This window comes from Bos javanicus, chromosome 13, assembly GCF_032452875.1.
Source record: "Bos javanicus breed banteng chromosome 13, ARS-OSU_banteng_1.0, whole genome shotgun sequence".
NCBI classification, from domain to species: Eukaryota; Metazoa; Chordata; class Mammalia; order Artiodactyla; family Bovidae; genus Bos; species Bos javanicus.
In genome coordinates, this window is record NC_083880.1 from 27,911,986 (window position 1) to 27,924,256 (window position 12,271).

Below are 12,271 nucleotides of genomic sequence, written 5' to 3' on the forward strand. Positions count from 1 at the left end.
AAAATTGAGGGAAATGACAGGACTCTTTCTTCAGTCCCTTCTCACTTCCTTTGCCTGGATAACTCTTCATTCTTAAAACTCCTCTCACATGTGGAATTGATCTCATCAGGGGAGCCTGTTTGCATCAAGCAGTCTGAGCCCTTCTCTGCCCTCCCAGGAAACCAACCATGGCGCTTCTCGCACACCCCACCCCTATCACTCACTTTTCTTGCCTGATGTCCCCATCATGTCTGTGTCCCTCTGGCCCAGCCCCAGGTGCTCAAACACAACTGCTGATTGACCCTAATTGTTGTCTCCGCTTCTGAGAAGGTACCTGCTGTTCCCGGATCCCTCTCAGCGTTCTGCTCGCTGTCTTCTCCACATTCTCTCCTTCCTTTTCGCTTACATCCTCATCTCTTTTCTTCTCTCAAATATCCTAGTTTTCACTAGAACATGTATTGTCCTGTACCTGGAACTGAAACCACATGTTTTCATATACCTAGAACCTTGAATAGAGGCTAAATCCTAATATCACAGGGAAGCAGGCACTGCTTCTGGAGATTTTTTTTCTGTGTGTATAGATTACTTCAGTTAAAGACTGAAAAACCTGTATTCCTTTCCCACGAGGTATTGATTACAAAGTTTACCTGAACATTAAAATTAACTATCTGTTATTAAAAACTGTTTGCACTATGGAAGGAATGGATTAACATTTCATTTAATGCTTCTTCCCAGGAGCCGAGGATAGAAACTGGCTGCAGCAGCAACAAAATATTCCAATTCATTCTTGCCCCAAATGTGGAGAAGTTCTGCCTGACATAGATACACTACTGATTCATGTTACGGACTGTATCATTTAAGTGTTGACCTTTTACCTCCCCCAAGCTGTTGGTAAATCTCATTTTTTTTTCCTCCAAGAGTTGTACTTTTGTGTCATTTGTTTCATGCAACTATTTTGGCTCATTATTTTTATTTTAGGAGAAAGAAAAATCATGTTCTATAAAGGACATTTTGGGGCACATTTCCTTAATTCGCAAAATAGAATCTTTAGCGTACCACTCTTCTAATAGGCTCGTTGTTTTTAATATTTAGTTGATGTGAACACTGAACTGTTCATGCAGGTAATGAGCGTGTGACATTGTGGATGGAGTAAAGGCGGTAGTAAGATGGAAGACGCCTCACTGATTAGAACCTTCTAAGGAGGCAGGAAAAATGAAGTCGTCACAGATTTAATCGAGAAAAGTGTTTTTGAAGTATTTTTAAATAAATTGTTATCTTTCTTTATCCATTTAAGACAGATCTGTTTGGGGTTGTGTATATATCTTACAGTTTTATTTCAAGCACAGCACCAAAGTTATGATGTGGCTCTTTTCAGATGAGCCCTGTGAGCTTTTACTTGATCATCAGGACAAGTGAAAAACTACTGGCCTACACAAAGCAGATACAGTAGGTTTACTGGATTTCATGTAACCATCCACAGTGTGAAGTCCCCTTTTCCTTCCCTTGTGATGAAGGTACATGTTATCTACTATAGAGTAGATAGTTTATGAATGTCTAAAAAGAATGGCTATCAATTTTCTTCCTGGACCAGGCTCTATATTCATAGTCACAAAAATAGTTACTGCAAAATTTTGCTTATGAGTCTTACACATTGTTCATATATGGTTAGCTAATTTCACAGGATGTGTTTTCTGTATTCAGCTTCACATAAATTTAATACTTATTCAGATCTGTCTTGTTAATTCCATGAATATAAGCAAAATCTCTTTATTAGAGACCAGTAAGTGTTGTTTGAATTAGAAATTGTTCTTTCTAGGAAGATGGAAAGATAGGGCTTTGCCATACTTTATAAATATAGTTTACCAAGATGAGCTAATATTGGGCCACGCTTAGAAGTTATTAATGTCCTTATGTATCTATATACTAAAACATTTAAGAGAAAAGTTTAAAATCTCTTCTGTTTGGCTTTGTCCTAAGACTTTCTCCTAGACAAACCTGACTTGTGTGTGTGTGTATATGTATATATATATATATGTATTTTTTTAAACAGGAATTAAAACAGGTAATTACAGCTTCATTACAATAGAACACATTGCACAAATTCAATAGTAATTTAGAGTCCCCTACCTGACCCCACAGAGAATGTTTGTTTAAGACATTTCTAAAATAACTATTAAATTTTTAATTTCTTATTTATAGTTTCTAGTTTAACATTTTTTTCCTTATTATTTTATATTGGAGTAGATAAATTTCTATAGTATCCTAAATAGAAAACAAACCAAATGGTTCCACCCTTAAGTTACTGGCAATACCCTTTTGCTTTGTTCAAGTAAAAATATTAATCTGATCCCAATGGGAAGTAACAGTGTGAATGTGCTTATTAAGTCTGGCATCAAATTGTTTCCTTGGTAATTAGGACTGCAGGTGAAGGCAAGTTCATATGGTGAAGTTAAATTAAGGCTATTGTTTGGGGGACTCAAACAGTTTGGTAAACAACTTGTAAAATCTGCACATGTCTTGTTCCATTAATTTCATCTTCAAAGGTCTTGTTCTAGGTTACCATATACCTCATTGGAATTTTAGCCATGCTGTAGCCTTGTGTGGCTAAATGGGAATAATAGAAAGATGGGAACTGTGAAGAAATATGAATCAGATCAGATCAGATCAGTCGCTCAGTTGTGTCTGACTCTTTGCGACCCCATGAATCGCAGCACACCAGGCCTCCCTGTCCATCACCAACTCCCGGAGTTCACTGAAACTCACGTCCATCGAGTCAGTGATGCCATCCAGCCATCTCATCCTCTGTCGTCCCCTTCTCCTCCTGCCCCCAATCCCTCCCAGCATCAGAGTCTTTTCCAATGAGTCAACTCTTCGCATGAGGTGGCCAAAGTACTGGAGTTTCAGCTTTAGCATCATTCCTTCCAAAGAAATCCCAGGGCTGATCTCCTTCATGAGCAAATGCAAATGTCACATGTAATAATTTTACAAAATTCAGTCTTCAGATATTACATGTAAAAGTAATTTTGATCTGGTCTGGTATGTAAGGAGTTTGGACATGATCACTCCTATCCTTAAAATAAGAAGAAAAACTGAGCAAACTTAAAGTCATCAACGCTTTTTAAATCCTTCAGAGATCTGAGGCCACAGGGCAAACCTCTGTTCCCAAATTGGACAGACAGACAGGCATAGAGCATCACTGATTAGAGGACCAAGGTCTCAGAAGCAGAAACCACGGTAAGACCAAGTACCTAAGCAGAAAAACTTAAAGCTATTATTGAAGAATTGCTAAAGTCTCACATGGATGAACTCAAAAGTTAAAAACTCTAGAGGGAGCAGAGTCTTGGGGGCACCCCTGAACTTTTGTGAATTTTACTTCCACAAGCCCTACCAGATTCTCACAGTAAAGATTAGAAAAAAACTCCCCTATAATTGCAGCAGGGAGAGGGGGAAAGTAGACATTCAAAAAGACACCAGAACATTCTGCTCTTCTTAAGAAGGCCTGCCCTCAAGGGAAACTCTTTCACCTGAGCCTAACTTGCTGGGAAGTTATCAGAGCCTAAGAAACCTGGGTAAACAGATATACCTAACTTCTGTCACCTCTAGCCTTATTATTCTCACCAGAGGAGGAGGGAAAATACTTGTAAAGGTCACTGCCCAGAGGCACAGTCTCACAAACAAGAGTGATCATAGACCTATAGAATGCGTCCCCTCCCCACTACACCTCACCATCACATCAACAGGGCTCCTATATAATAACAGTGGGTTACAACAGAAAGAATTGCACAATCTTAAACTTTATCTAAGAAGAAGTCTGTAAGGAAACCCAGAGACAACAATGGAGACAAAAGCGAACACCAGAGGAAATTTTAGCATATGACACTTACAGCTGCAGCAAACAACAAACATGGCCCAGCTCCTCACCAGATAACAAACGAGCGCAAACTAAAGGCCAGTTTACTGTAGCTCTTTTTCACCTAGTACATCATGTTCAGTGTTCAACAAAAAATTAAAAAGCATACTAAAGACAAAAATCGATGCTTTTGAACTGTGGTATTGGAGAAGACTCTTGAGAGTCCCTTGGACTGCAAGGAGATCCAACCAGTCCATCCTGATGGAGATCAGTCCTTGGTGTTCATTGGAAGGACTGATGCTAAAGCTGAAACTCCAATACTTCGGAGTTTAACCTCATGTGAAGAGTTGACTCATTGGAAAAGACTCTGATGCTGGGAGGGATTGGGGGCGGGAGGAGAAGGGGATGACGGAGGATGAGATGGCTGGATGGCATCACTGACTCAAAGGACATGGGTTTGGGTGAACTCTGGGAGTGGGTGATGGACAGGGAGGCCTGGTGTGCTGCAGTTCATGGTGTTGCAAAGAGTCGGATATGACTGATCGACTGAACTGAACTGAACTGAACTGAACTGAAAGACAAAAAAAAAAAAAAACCCACACAGTTTGTAAAGATAGAGAAGGCATCATAACCAAACTCAGACATAATAAGAATGTGAATTTAAAGCAACTGCAATTAATATCCTATAGGCTCTAATGGAAGAAAATGACAATATGCAGGAACAGAGGGGTAATATAAGCAGAGAGATGGAAACTCTTAAGAAAAAGTCAAAAGGAAACACTAGAAATCAAAAATCCTGTAACAGAAATGAAGAATGCCTATGATGGGCTTATCAGAAGACTGACCATGGCTGAGGAAAGACTTGGTAAGCTTGAAGAAATGTCATGAGAAACTTCCAAAACTGAAAAGCAAATGGAACAAGAAATTAAGAAATACAATATCCAAGAAATGTGAGATAGTTATAAAAAGCATAACAAATGTACAGTGAGAATACCAGGTAGGAGAGAAGGGGACAAAGGAATGTCTGAAGTAATAATGGCTGAAGATTTTCAAAAATTAATTACAGGCACAAACCACAGATATAGGAAACTCAGAGAACATGACTTGAGATAAATGCCCCAGAAATCTTCACTTAAGTATATCATGTGCAAAAGGCAGAAATTCAAAACCAAACAAAATTTTTTTGAAAGAAGCCAGAAGGGAAAAAATCTTACCTGTAGAGGAGCAAGGATAAGACATATATGAGACCTCTCTTCAGCAACCATACAATCAAGAAAGCTGAGAGTGAAAAACCACCAACCTGGAATTCTGTGTGTATGAAAATCATCCTTCAAAAGTGAAGGAGAAGTAGGCAGATGGAATCTGTTGCCAGTAGACCAGCTTTGCAAGAAATGTTAAAAGTTCATCAGAGAAAAGGAAAATTATATAGACCAGAAACTCTGATCTGCATAAGAAAAAAAGAGCATTAGACAATGTTGTTTTAGTCGCTAAGTTGCGTCTCTTTGTGACCCTATGGACTGTAGCCCACCAGGCTCTTCTGTCCATGGGATTCCCCAGGCAAGAATACTGGAGTGGATTGCCCTTCCCTTATGCAGGGGATCTTCCCAACCTAGAGATTGAACCCATGTCTCCTGCACTGGCAGGCTGATTCTTTACCACTGACCACCTGGGACGCCCCAAGAGAAAGAATACATGAAGATAAAGTCATTTATTTTTCTTATTCTTAATTAACAGACAATGGTTTCTTCAGAGTAACAATAGCTACATGTATTTCATGATTATTTAATGGATAAATGAAATAAATGACAATATTTTAAGGGAAGGAATGAAGAATTGGGGAATCTCTGTTACAAGGTATTTTCCCTACCCATGACGTGGTATAGTATTCTTTGAAAGTGAACTTGGATTAGTAGTCAATGTATATTGCAAACTTTAGGGCACCCTCCCCCTTGCAAAAAAAAGTTTTAGAAGTATAATTGATGTGCTAAGAGAAGAGAGGGCTTCCCTTGTGGCTCAGTTGGTAAAGAATTCACCTGCAATACAGGACACTTTGGTTCGATCCCTGGGTTGGGAAGATCCCCTGGAGAAGGGAAAGGCTACCCACTCCAGTATTTTGGCCTGAAGAATACCATGAACTGTCCATGGAGTTTTTCAGTTCAGTTCAGTCACTCAGTCGTGTCCAACTCTTTGTGACCCCATGAATTGCAGCACTCCAGGCCTCCCTGTCCGTCACCAACTCCCAGAGTTCACTCAAACTCATGTCCATCGAGTCAGTGATGCCATCCAGCCATCTCATCCTCTGTCGTCCCCTTCTCCTCCTGCCCCCAATCATGAAGTCTAAAGAGTGAAGTCAAGTGGGTCTTAGGAAGCATCACTACCAACAAAGCTAGTGGAGGTGATGGAATTCCAGTTGAGCTGTTTCAGATCCTAAAAGATGATGCTGTGAAAGTGCTGCACTCAATATGCCAACAAATCTGGAAAACTCAGCAGTGGCCACAGGACTGGAAAAGGTCAGTTTTCATTCCAATCGCAAAGAAAGGCAATGCCAAAGAATATTCAAACTACTACACAATTGCACTCATCTCACATGCTAGCAGCTGCTGCTGCTAAGTCGCTTCAGTCATGTCTGACTCTGTGTGACCCCATAGACGGCAGCATACCAGGCTCCCCCCGTCCCTGGGATTCTCCAGGCAAGAATACTGGAGTGGGTTACCATTTCTTTCTCCAATGCATGAGAGTGAAAAGTGAAAGTGAAGTCGCTCAGTTGTATCTGACTCTTAGCGACCCCATGGACTGCAGCCTACCAGGCTCCTCTGTCCATGGGATTTTCCAGGCAAGAGTACTGGAGTGGGGTGCCACATGCTAGCAGAGTAATGCTTAAAATTCTGAAGCCAGGTTTTAACAGTACATGAACTGTGAACTTCCAGATGTTCAAGCTGGATTTAGAAAAGGCAGAGGAACCAGAGACCAAATTGCCAACATCCATTGGATCATTGAAAAAGCAAGAGAGTTCCAGAAAAACATCTACTTCTGCTTTATTGACTACGCCAAAGCCTTTGACTGTGTGGATCACAATAAACTGTGGAAAATTCTGAAAGAGATGGGAATACCAGACCACCTGAACTGCCTCTTGAGAAATCTGTATGCAGGTCAGGAAGGAACAGTTAGAATTGGACATGGAACAACAGACTGTTTCCAAATAGGGAAAGGAGTACATCAAGGCTGTATATTGTCATCTTGCTTATTTAATTTATATGCAGAGTACATCATGTGAAATGCTGGACTGGATGAAGCCCAAGCTGGAATCAAGATTGCCAGGAGAAATATCAATAACCTCAGATATGCAGATGACACCACCCTTATGGCAGAAAGTGAAGAGGAACTAAAAAGCCTCTTGATGAAAGTGAAAGAGGAGAGGAAAAAGTTGGCTTAAAGCTCACATTCAGAAAACTAAGATCATGGCATCTGGTCCCATCACTTCATGGCATATAGATGGGGAAACAGTGGAAACTGTCAGACTTTATTTTTGGGGGCTCCAAAATCACTACAGATGGTGACTGCAACCATGAAATTAAAAGACGCTTACTCCTTGGAAGGCAAGTTATGACCAACCTAGATAGCATATTCAAAAGCAGAGCTATTACTTTGCCAACAAAGGTCCGTCTGGTCAAGGCTATGGTTTTTCCAGTGGTCATGTATAGATGTGAGAGTTGGACTGTGAAGAAAGCTAAATGCAGAATTGATGCTTTTGAACTGTGGTGTTGGAGAAGACTTGCGAGTCCCTTGGACTGCAAGGAGATCCAACCAGTCCATTCTAAAGGAGATCAGTCCTGGGTGTTCTTTGGAAGGAATGATGCTAAAGCTGAAACTCCAATACTTTGGCCACCTCATGCAAGGAGTTGACTCATTGGAAAAGACTCCGATGCTGGGAGGGATTGGGGGCAGGAGGAGAAGGGGACGACAGAGGATGAGATGGCTGGATAGCATCACCGACTTGATGCACATGAGTTTCAGTGAACTCCGGGAGTTGGTGATGGACAGGGAGGCCTGGCGTGCTGCAATTCATGGGGTCCCAAAGAGTCAGACATGACTGAGTGACTGAACTCAACTGAACTGATGCAGATGACACCACCCTTATGGCAGAAAGTGAAGAACTACTAAAGAGCCTCTTGATGAAAGTGAAAGAGGAGAGTGAAAAAGTTGCCTCAAAACTCAACATTAAGAAAACTAAGATCATGGCATCTGGTCCCATCACTTCATGGGAAATAGATGGAGAAACAATGGAAATTGAAAGACTTTATTTTGGGGGCTCCAAAAATGACTGCAGATGGTGAGTGACTGCAGCCATGAAATTAAGACGCTTGCTCCTTGGAAGAAAAGTTACGGCCAACCTAGCATATTAAAAAGCAGAGACGTTACTTTGCCAACAAAGGTCCATCTAGTCAAGGCTATGGTTTTTCTAGTAGTCATGTATGGATGTGAGAGTTGGACTATAAAGAAAGCTGAGCACCGAAGAATTGATGCTTTTGAACTGTGATGTTGGAGAAGACTCTTGAGAGTCCCTTGGATAGCAAGGAGATCCAACCAATCCATCCTAAAGGAAATCAGTCCTGAATATTCATTGGAAGGACTGATGCTGAATCTGAAACTCCAGTCCTTTGGCCACCTGATGCGAAGAGCTGACTCATTAGAAAAGACCCTGATGCTGGGAAAAATTGAAGGTGAGAGAAGAAGGGGACAACAGAGGATGAGATGGTTGGATGGCATCACTGACTCTATGGACATGAGTTTGAGTAAGCTCCGGGAGTTGGTGAAAGACAGGGAAGCTTGGTGTGCTGCAGTCCATGGGATTGCAAAGAGTCAGACACGACTGAGCAACTGACCTGAACTGAAGAGAAGAGAGAAAATGGAGTAACTTAAATGCTGCATTAAAACCAGAAAAGTCAGAATAGATTGAAAGATAACAGAAGAAACCAAGAACAAGGGCAATGAATAGGAAACAGTAAAAATGAGATAGATATTAATCCAATTACCAAGAATCAATTTAAACATCGTTGGTCTAAGTACACCAGTTAAAAAACAAACTTTGAGAATGAATAAAAAACAAGACTCACCTATATGCTGCATACAAGAAACCCACTTTGAATATACAGACACATATACATTAAGTGTAAAAAGATGGACTGAACATATAATCAAAAAAAGATGGCGTAGCTATATTAATTTCAGACAAAGACTCAAAGCAAGGAAAATTATCAGGGATAAAGGGCCATTATGAAATGATGAAGGAATCAATTCTCTAAGAAGACATACAATCTCTATTATATATGTACCTAAAGACAGCATCAAAATACATAAGGCAAAAGCTGATAAAACTGTAAGAGGAAAAACATGAATCCACTAGTGTAGTTGGAGACTTCAAAATCCTTCTATTGGTGATTAACAGACCTAACAGTCCAAAAAAATCATTAACATAGTTGACTTGAACAGCATCAGTCAACTAGATCTAACTTCATATTCTATATATGACAGAATACACATTCTTCTTAGGCTCACATCCAAGCCATAAAACAGCTTTAAAAATTTTAAACAACAGAAATTATACACAGTGTGTTCTCATGCCACAATGGAACTAAACTAGAAATCAGTAACAAAGATACCTAGAAACTCTCAAAACACTTGGAGATTAAATACACTCTGTAAATACATGCTTAACGAAGTCTCAAGAAAAGTTTAAATATAAACTAAATGGAATAAAATATAGCATCAAAATTTGGGGATGAAATGAAAGCACTGGAAATGTGTAGCACTGAATGCATAAGTGGAAAAGATGATCAATCTAACATCAATAACTAAAGCTTTTTTGAAAATAAAACTATAAAAAGAATGGCAAGTTAAACACAAAATAAGCAGAAGAAAATAATGGGAAAAAATGAGACCAAAAATCAGTGAAATTTAAACCAAGAAATCATTAGAGAAAATCGGTGAAACCAAAGCTGGTTCTTTGAAACAATCAATAAAACTGATAAACCTCTAGTCATGTTAATTAAGAAGAGACACATATTACCAATATCAATACACTATGAACAAGTGGAACTTGAAATTAAAACACTCTTAACATCTACATTAATATCCCAAAATGAAATGCTTAGTTATAAATCTAGTAAAATATGTATAAGATCTGATGAAAGACAAAGAACTAAATAAATGGAGAGATACTCCATGTTCTTGTACAGGAGACTCAATATTGTGAAGACTGTCCCAACCTGATCTACAGATTCCAAGTAATTCCAATTAAAATCCCAAATTATTTTGTGGCTATTAATAAAGCAAAATATCCAGAATAGCCAACACAGTATTGAGTGAGAACAGTTGGACGATGACAGTAACTTCAAGACTTACTATAAAACTACAGTAAAAAGCAGGGTGGTACTGGTGAAAGAGTAGATAAATACATGAATGGAACAGAGTAGAGAGCCCAGAAATAGACCCAGAGAGTCCACTAGTCTTTGACAAAGAAGCAAAAGCAATTCCATGGAGAAAAGACAGTATTTTCAACAAATGCTGAAATGCTGGCACAATATCCAAATGCGAGAAAAAGATTCTAGACACAGACCTTACACCTTTCACAAAAACTAACTCAAGCCACAGACCAGGAATACATCTTTACAAAACATATATCCGAAAAAGGACTGGTATGAAAATTCTTAAAATGCAACAATAAGGAAACAGCCCAATTTTTTAAAGGGAAGGGAGATAATACATACCTCACCAAAGATGTACAGTTGGCAAATACTGAAAGGATGCTAAACATCTTATGTCGTTGAAAGTGAAAGTGTTAGTAGCTCAGTTGTGTCTGACTCTTTGCAACCCCATAGACTGTAGCCCCCCAGGCGTCTCTGTCCATGGGATTTCCCACGCACGAATACTGGAGTGGGTTGCTGTGCCCTTCCCCAGGGGATCTTCCAGACCCAGGGATTGAACCCGGGTCTCCTGCATTGCAAGCAGATTCTTTACCACTGAGAAGCCCATATGTCATTAGGGGATTGGAAATTCCAGCAAGATACCATCACATACTTATTAGAATGGCTACTAATTCAAAACAATACCACCACCAAATTCACCTGGGGAGTATGTGGAACAACAGGAATTCATTGCTGGTGGAACTGCCGAATGGTACTTTGGAAGACAGTTCAGCAATTTGTTGCAAAACTAAGCACACAATCCTTGCTATTTACCCAGATGAACTGAAAAGTTACATCCACACAAAACTTGCACCTGAATGTTCGTAATAGTTTTACTCATAACTGCCAAAACTTGGAAGAAACCAAGATGTCCTTCAAAAGGTAAATGGGTAGTCAAACTATGGATATCATATCCATATGACAGAATATTATTCAGTGGTATTAATAAAAAGAAATAAGCTAGTATCTAACCACAAAAAGACATGGAGGAACCTTAATTGCATATTGTCAAGTGAAAGAAACTATTCTGAAAAGACTACATACTGTATGCTTTGAGCTGTGTAACACTCTGGAAAAAGCAAACTGTAAGTATAGTAAAAAAAAAAAAAAAAAATCAATGGTTACCAGGGGTTAGATGGAAGGAGGAATGAATAGTAAGAGCACAGATGATGTTTAGGGCAATAAAACTATTCTGGATAATACTGATGGTGGATGCCTCTGTCAAAACCTATCAAATGTATAACATAAAGAGGGAATCTTAATGTAAACTATGTCATCATTGTTCATTTGCTAAGTCATGTCCAGCTCTTTGCCGGACTTAGAATCCCATGGACTGTAGCACACCAGGCTTCTCTGTCCTCCATTATCTCCCAGAATTTGCTCAAGTTCATGTCCATCAAGTTGGTGATGGTATCTAACCATCTTATCCTCTGCTGCCCCCTCCTCCTTCTGCCTTCAATCTTTCCCAGCATCAGGGTCTTTTCCAGTGAGTCAGCTCTTCACATCAAGTGGCCAAAGTATTGGAGCTTCAGCATCAGTCCTTCCAATGAATATTCAGGGTAACTATAGACTTTAGTTAATAATAATAATGTGCCAATATTGGCTCATTGGTTGTAACAAAAAGTCTGATACTAAGGCAGGATGTTAATAATAAAATTGTGCAAGGGCTATGTGGGAACTCTATTCTTTCCACTCAATTTTTCTGTAATCCTAAAGTTACTCTAAAAAATAAGTATTTTCTTAAAAAATGAAAAAACCTTTGAACTATATATGATTAATATGAATACACATATATTGTGTACATCATACAATCAAGATTCTGGTAAAAACTGCCTAACAATTTCATCTGACCCATAATGAACAGACTCTGTTGGAATTGGTTTTAATGATGTATCAGATTCATTATGCTATCATTAGTTCAATGGAAGAAAGCTGACATAACAGCCAGTTGCAGCATTAAGTGTAACAGGAATCAAGT

The 12,271-nt window shown here is 39.3% G+C and overlaps 1 protein-coding gene across 3 annotated transcripts in view; it reads left to right on the forward strand.

The window, feature by feature from the left end:
- Nucleotides 1-896, forward strand: part of OPTN (optineurin) — a 38,564-nt gene extending 37,668 nt beyond the window's left edge. For all 3 annotated transcript variants that reach the window (XM_061436058.1, XM_061436059.1, XM_061436060.1), the window contains one exon: nt 715-896. In XM_061436058.1, the coding sequence (XP_061292042.1) occupies nt 715-839 (125 nt within the window). In that variant the 3' untranslated portion in view covers nt 840-896. The remainder of the gene's footprint in view (nt 1-714) is intronic.
- The last annotated feature ends 11,375 nt before the right edge of the window (nt 897-12,271 follow it).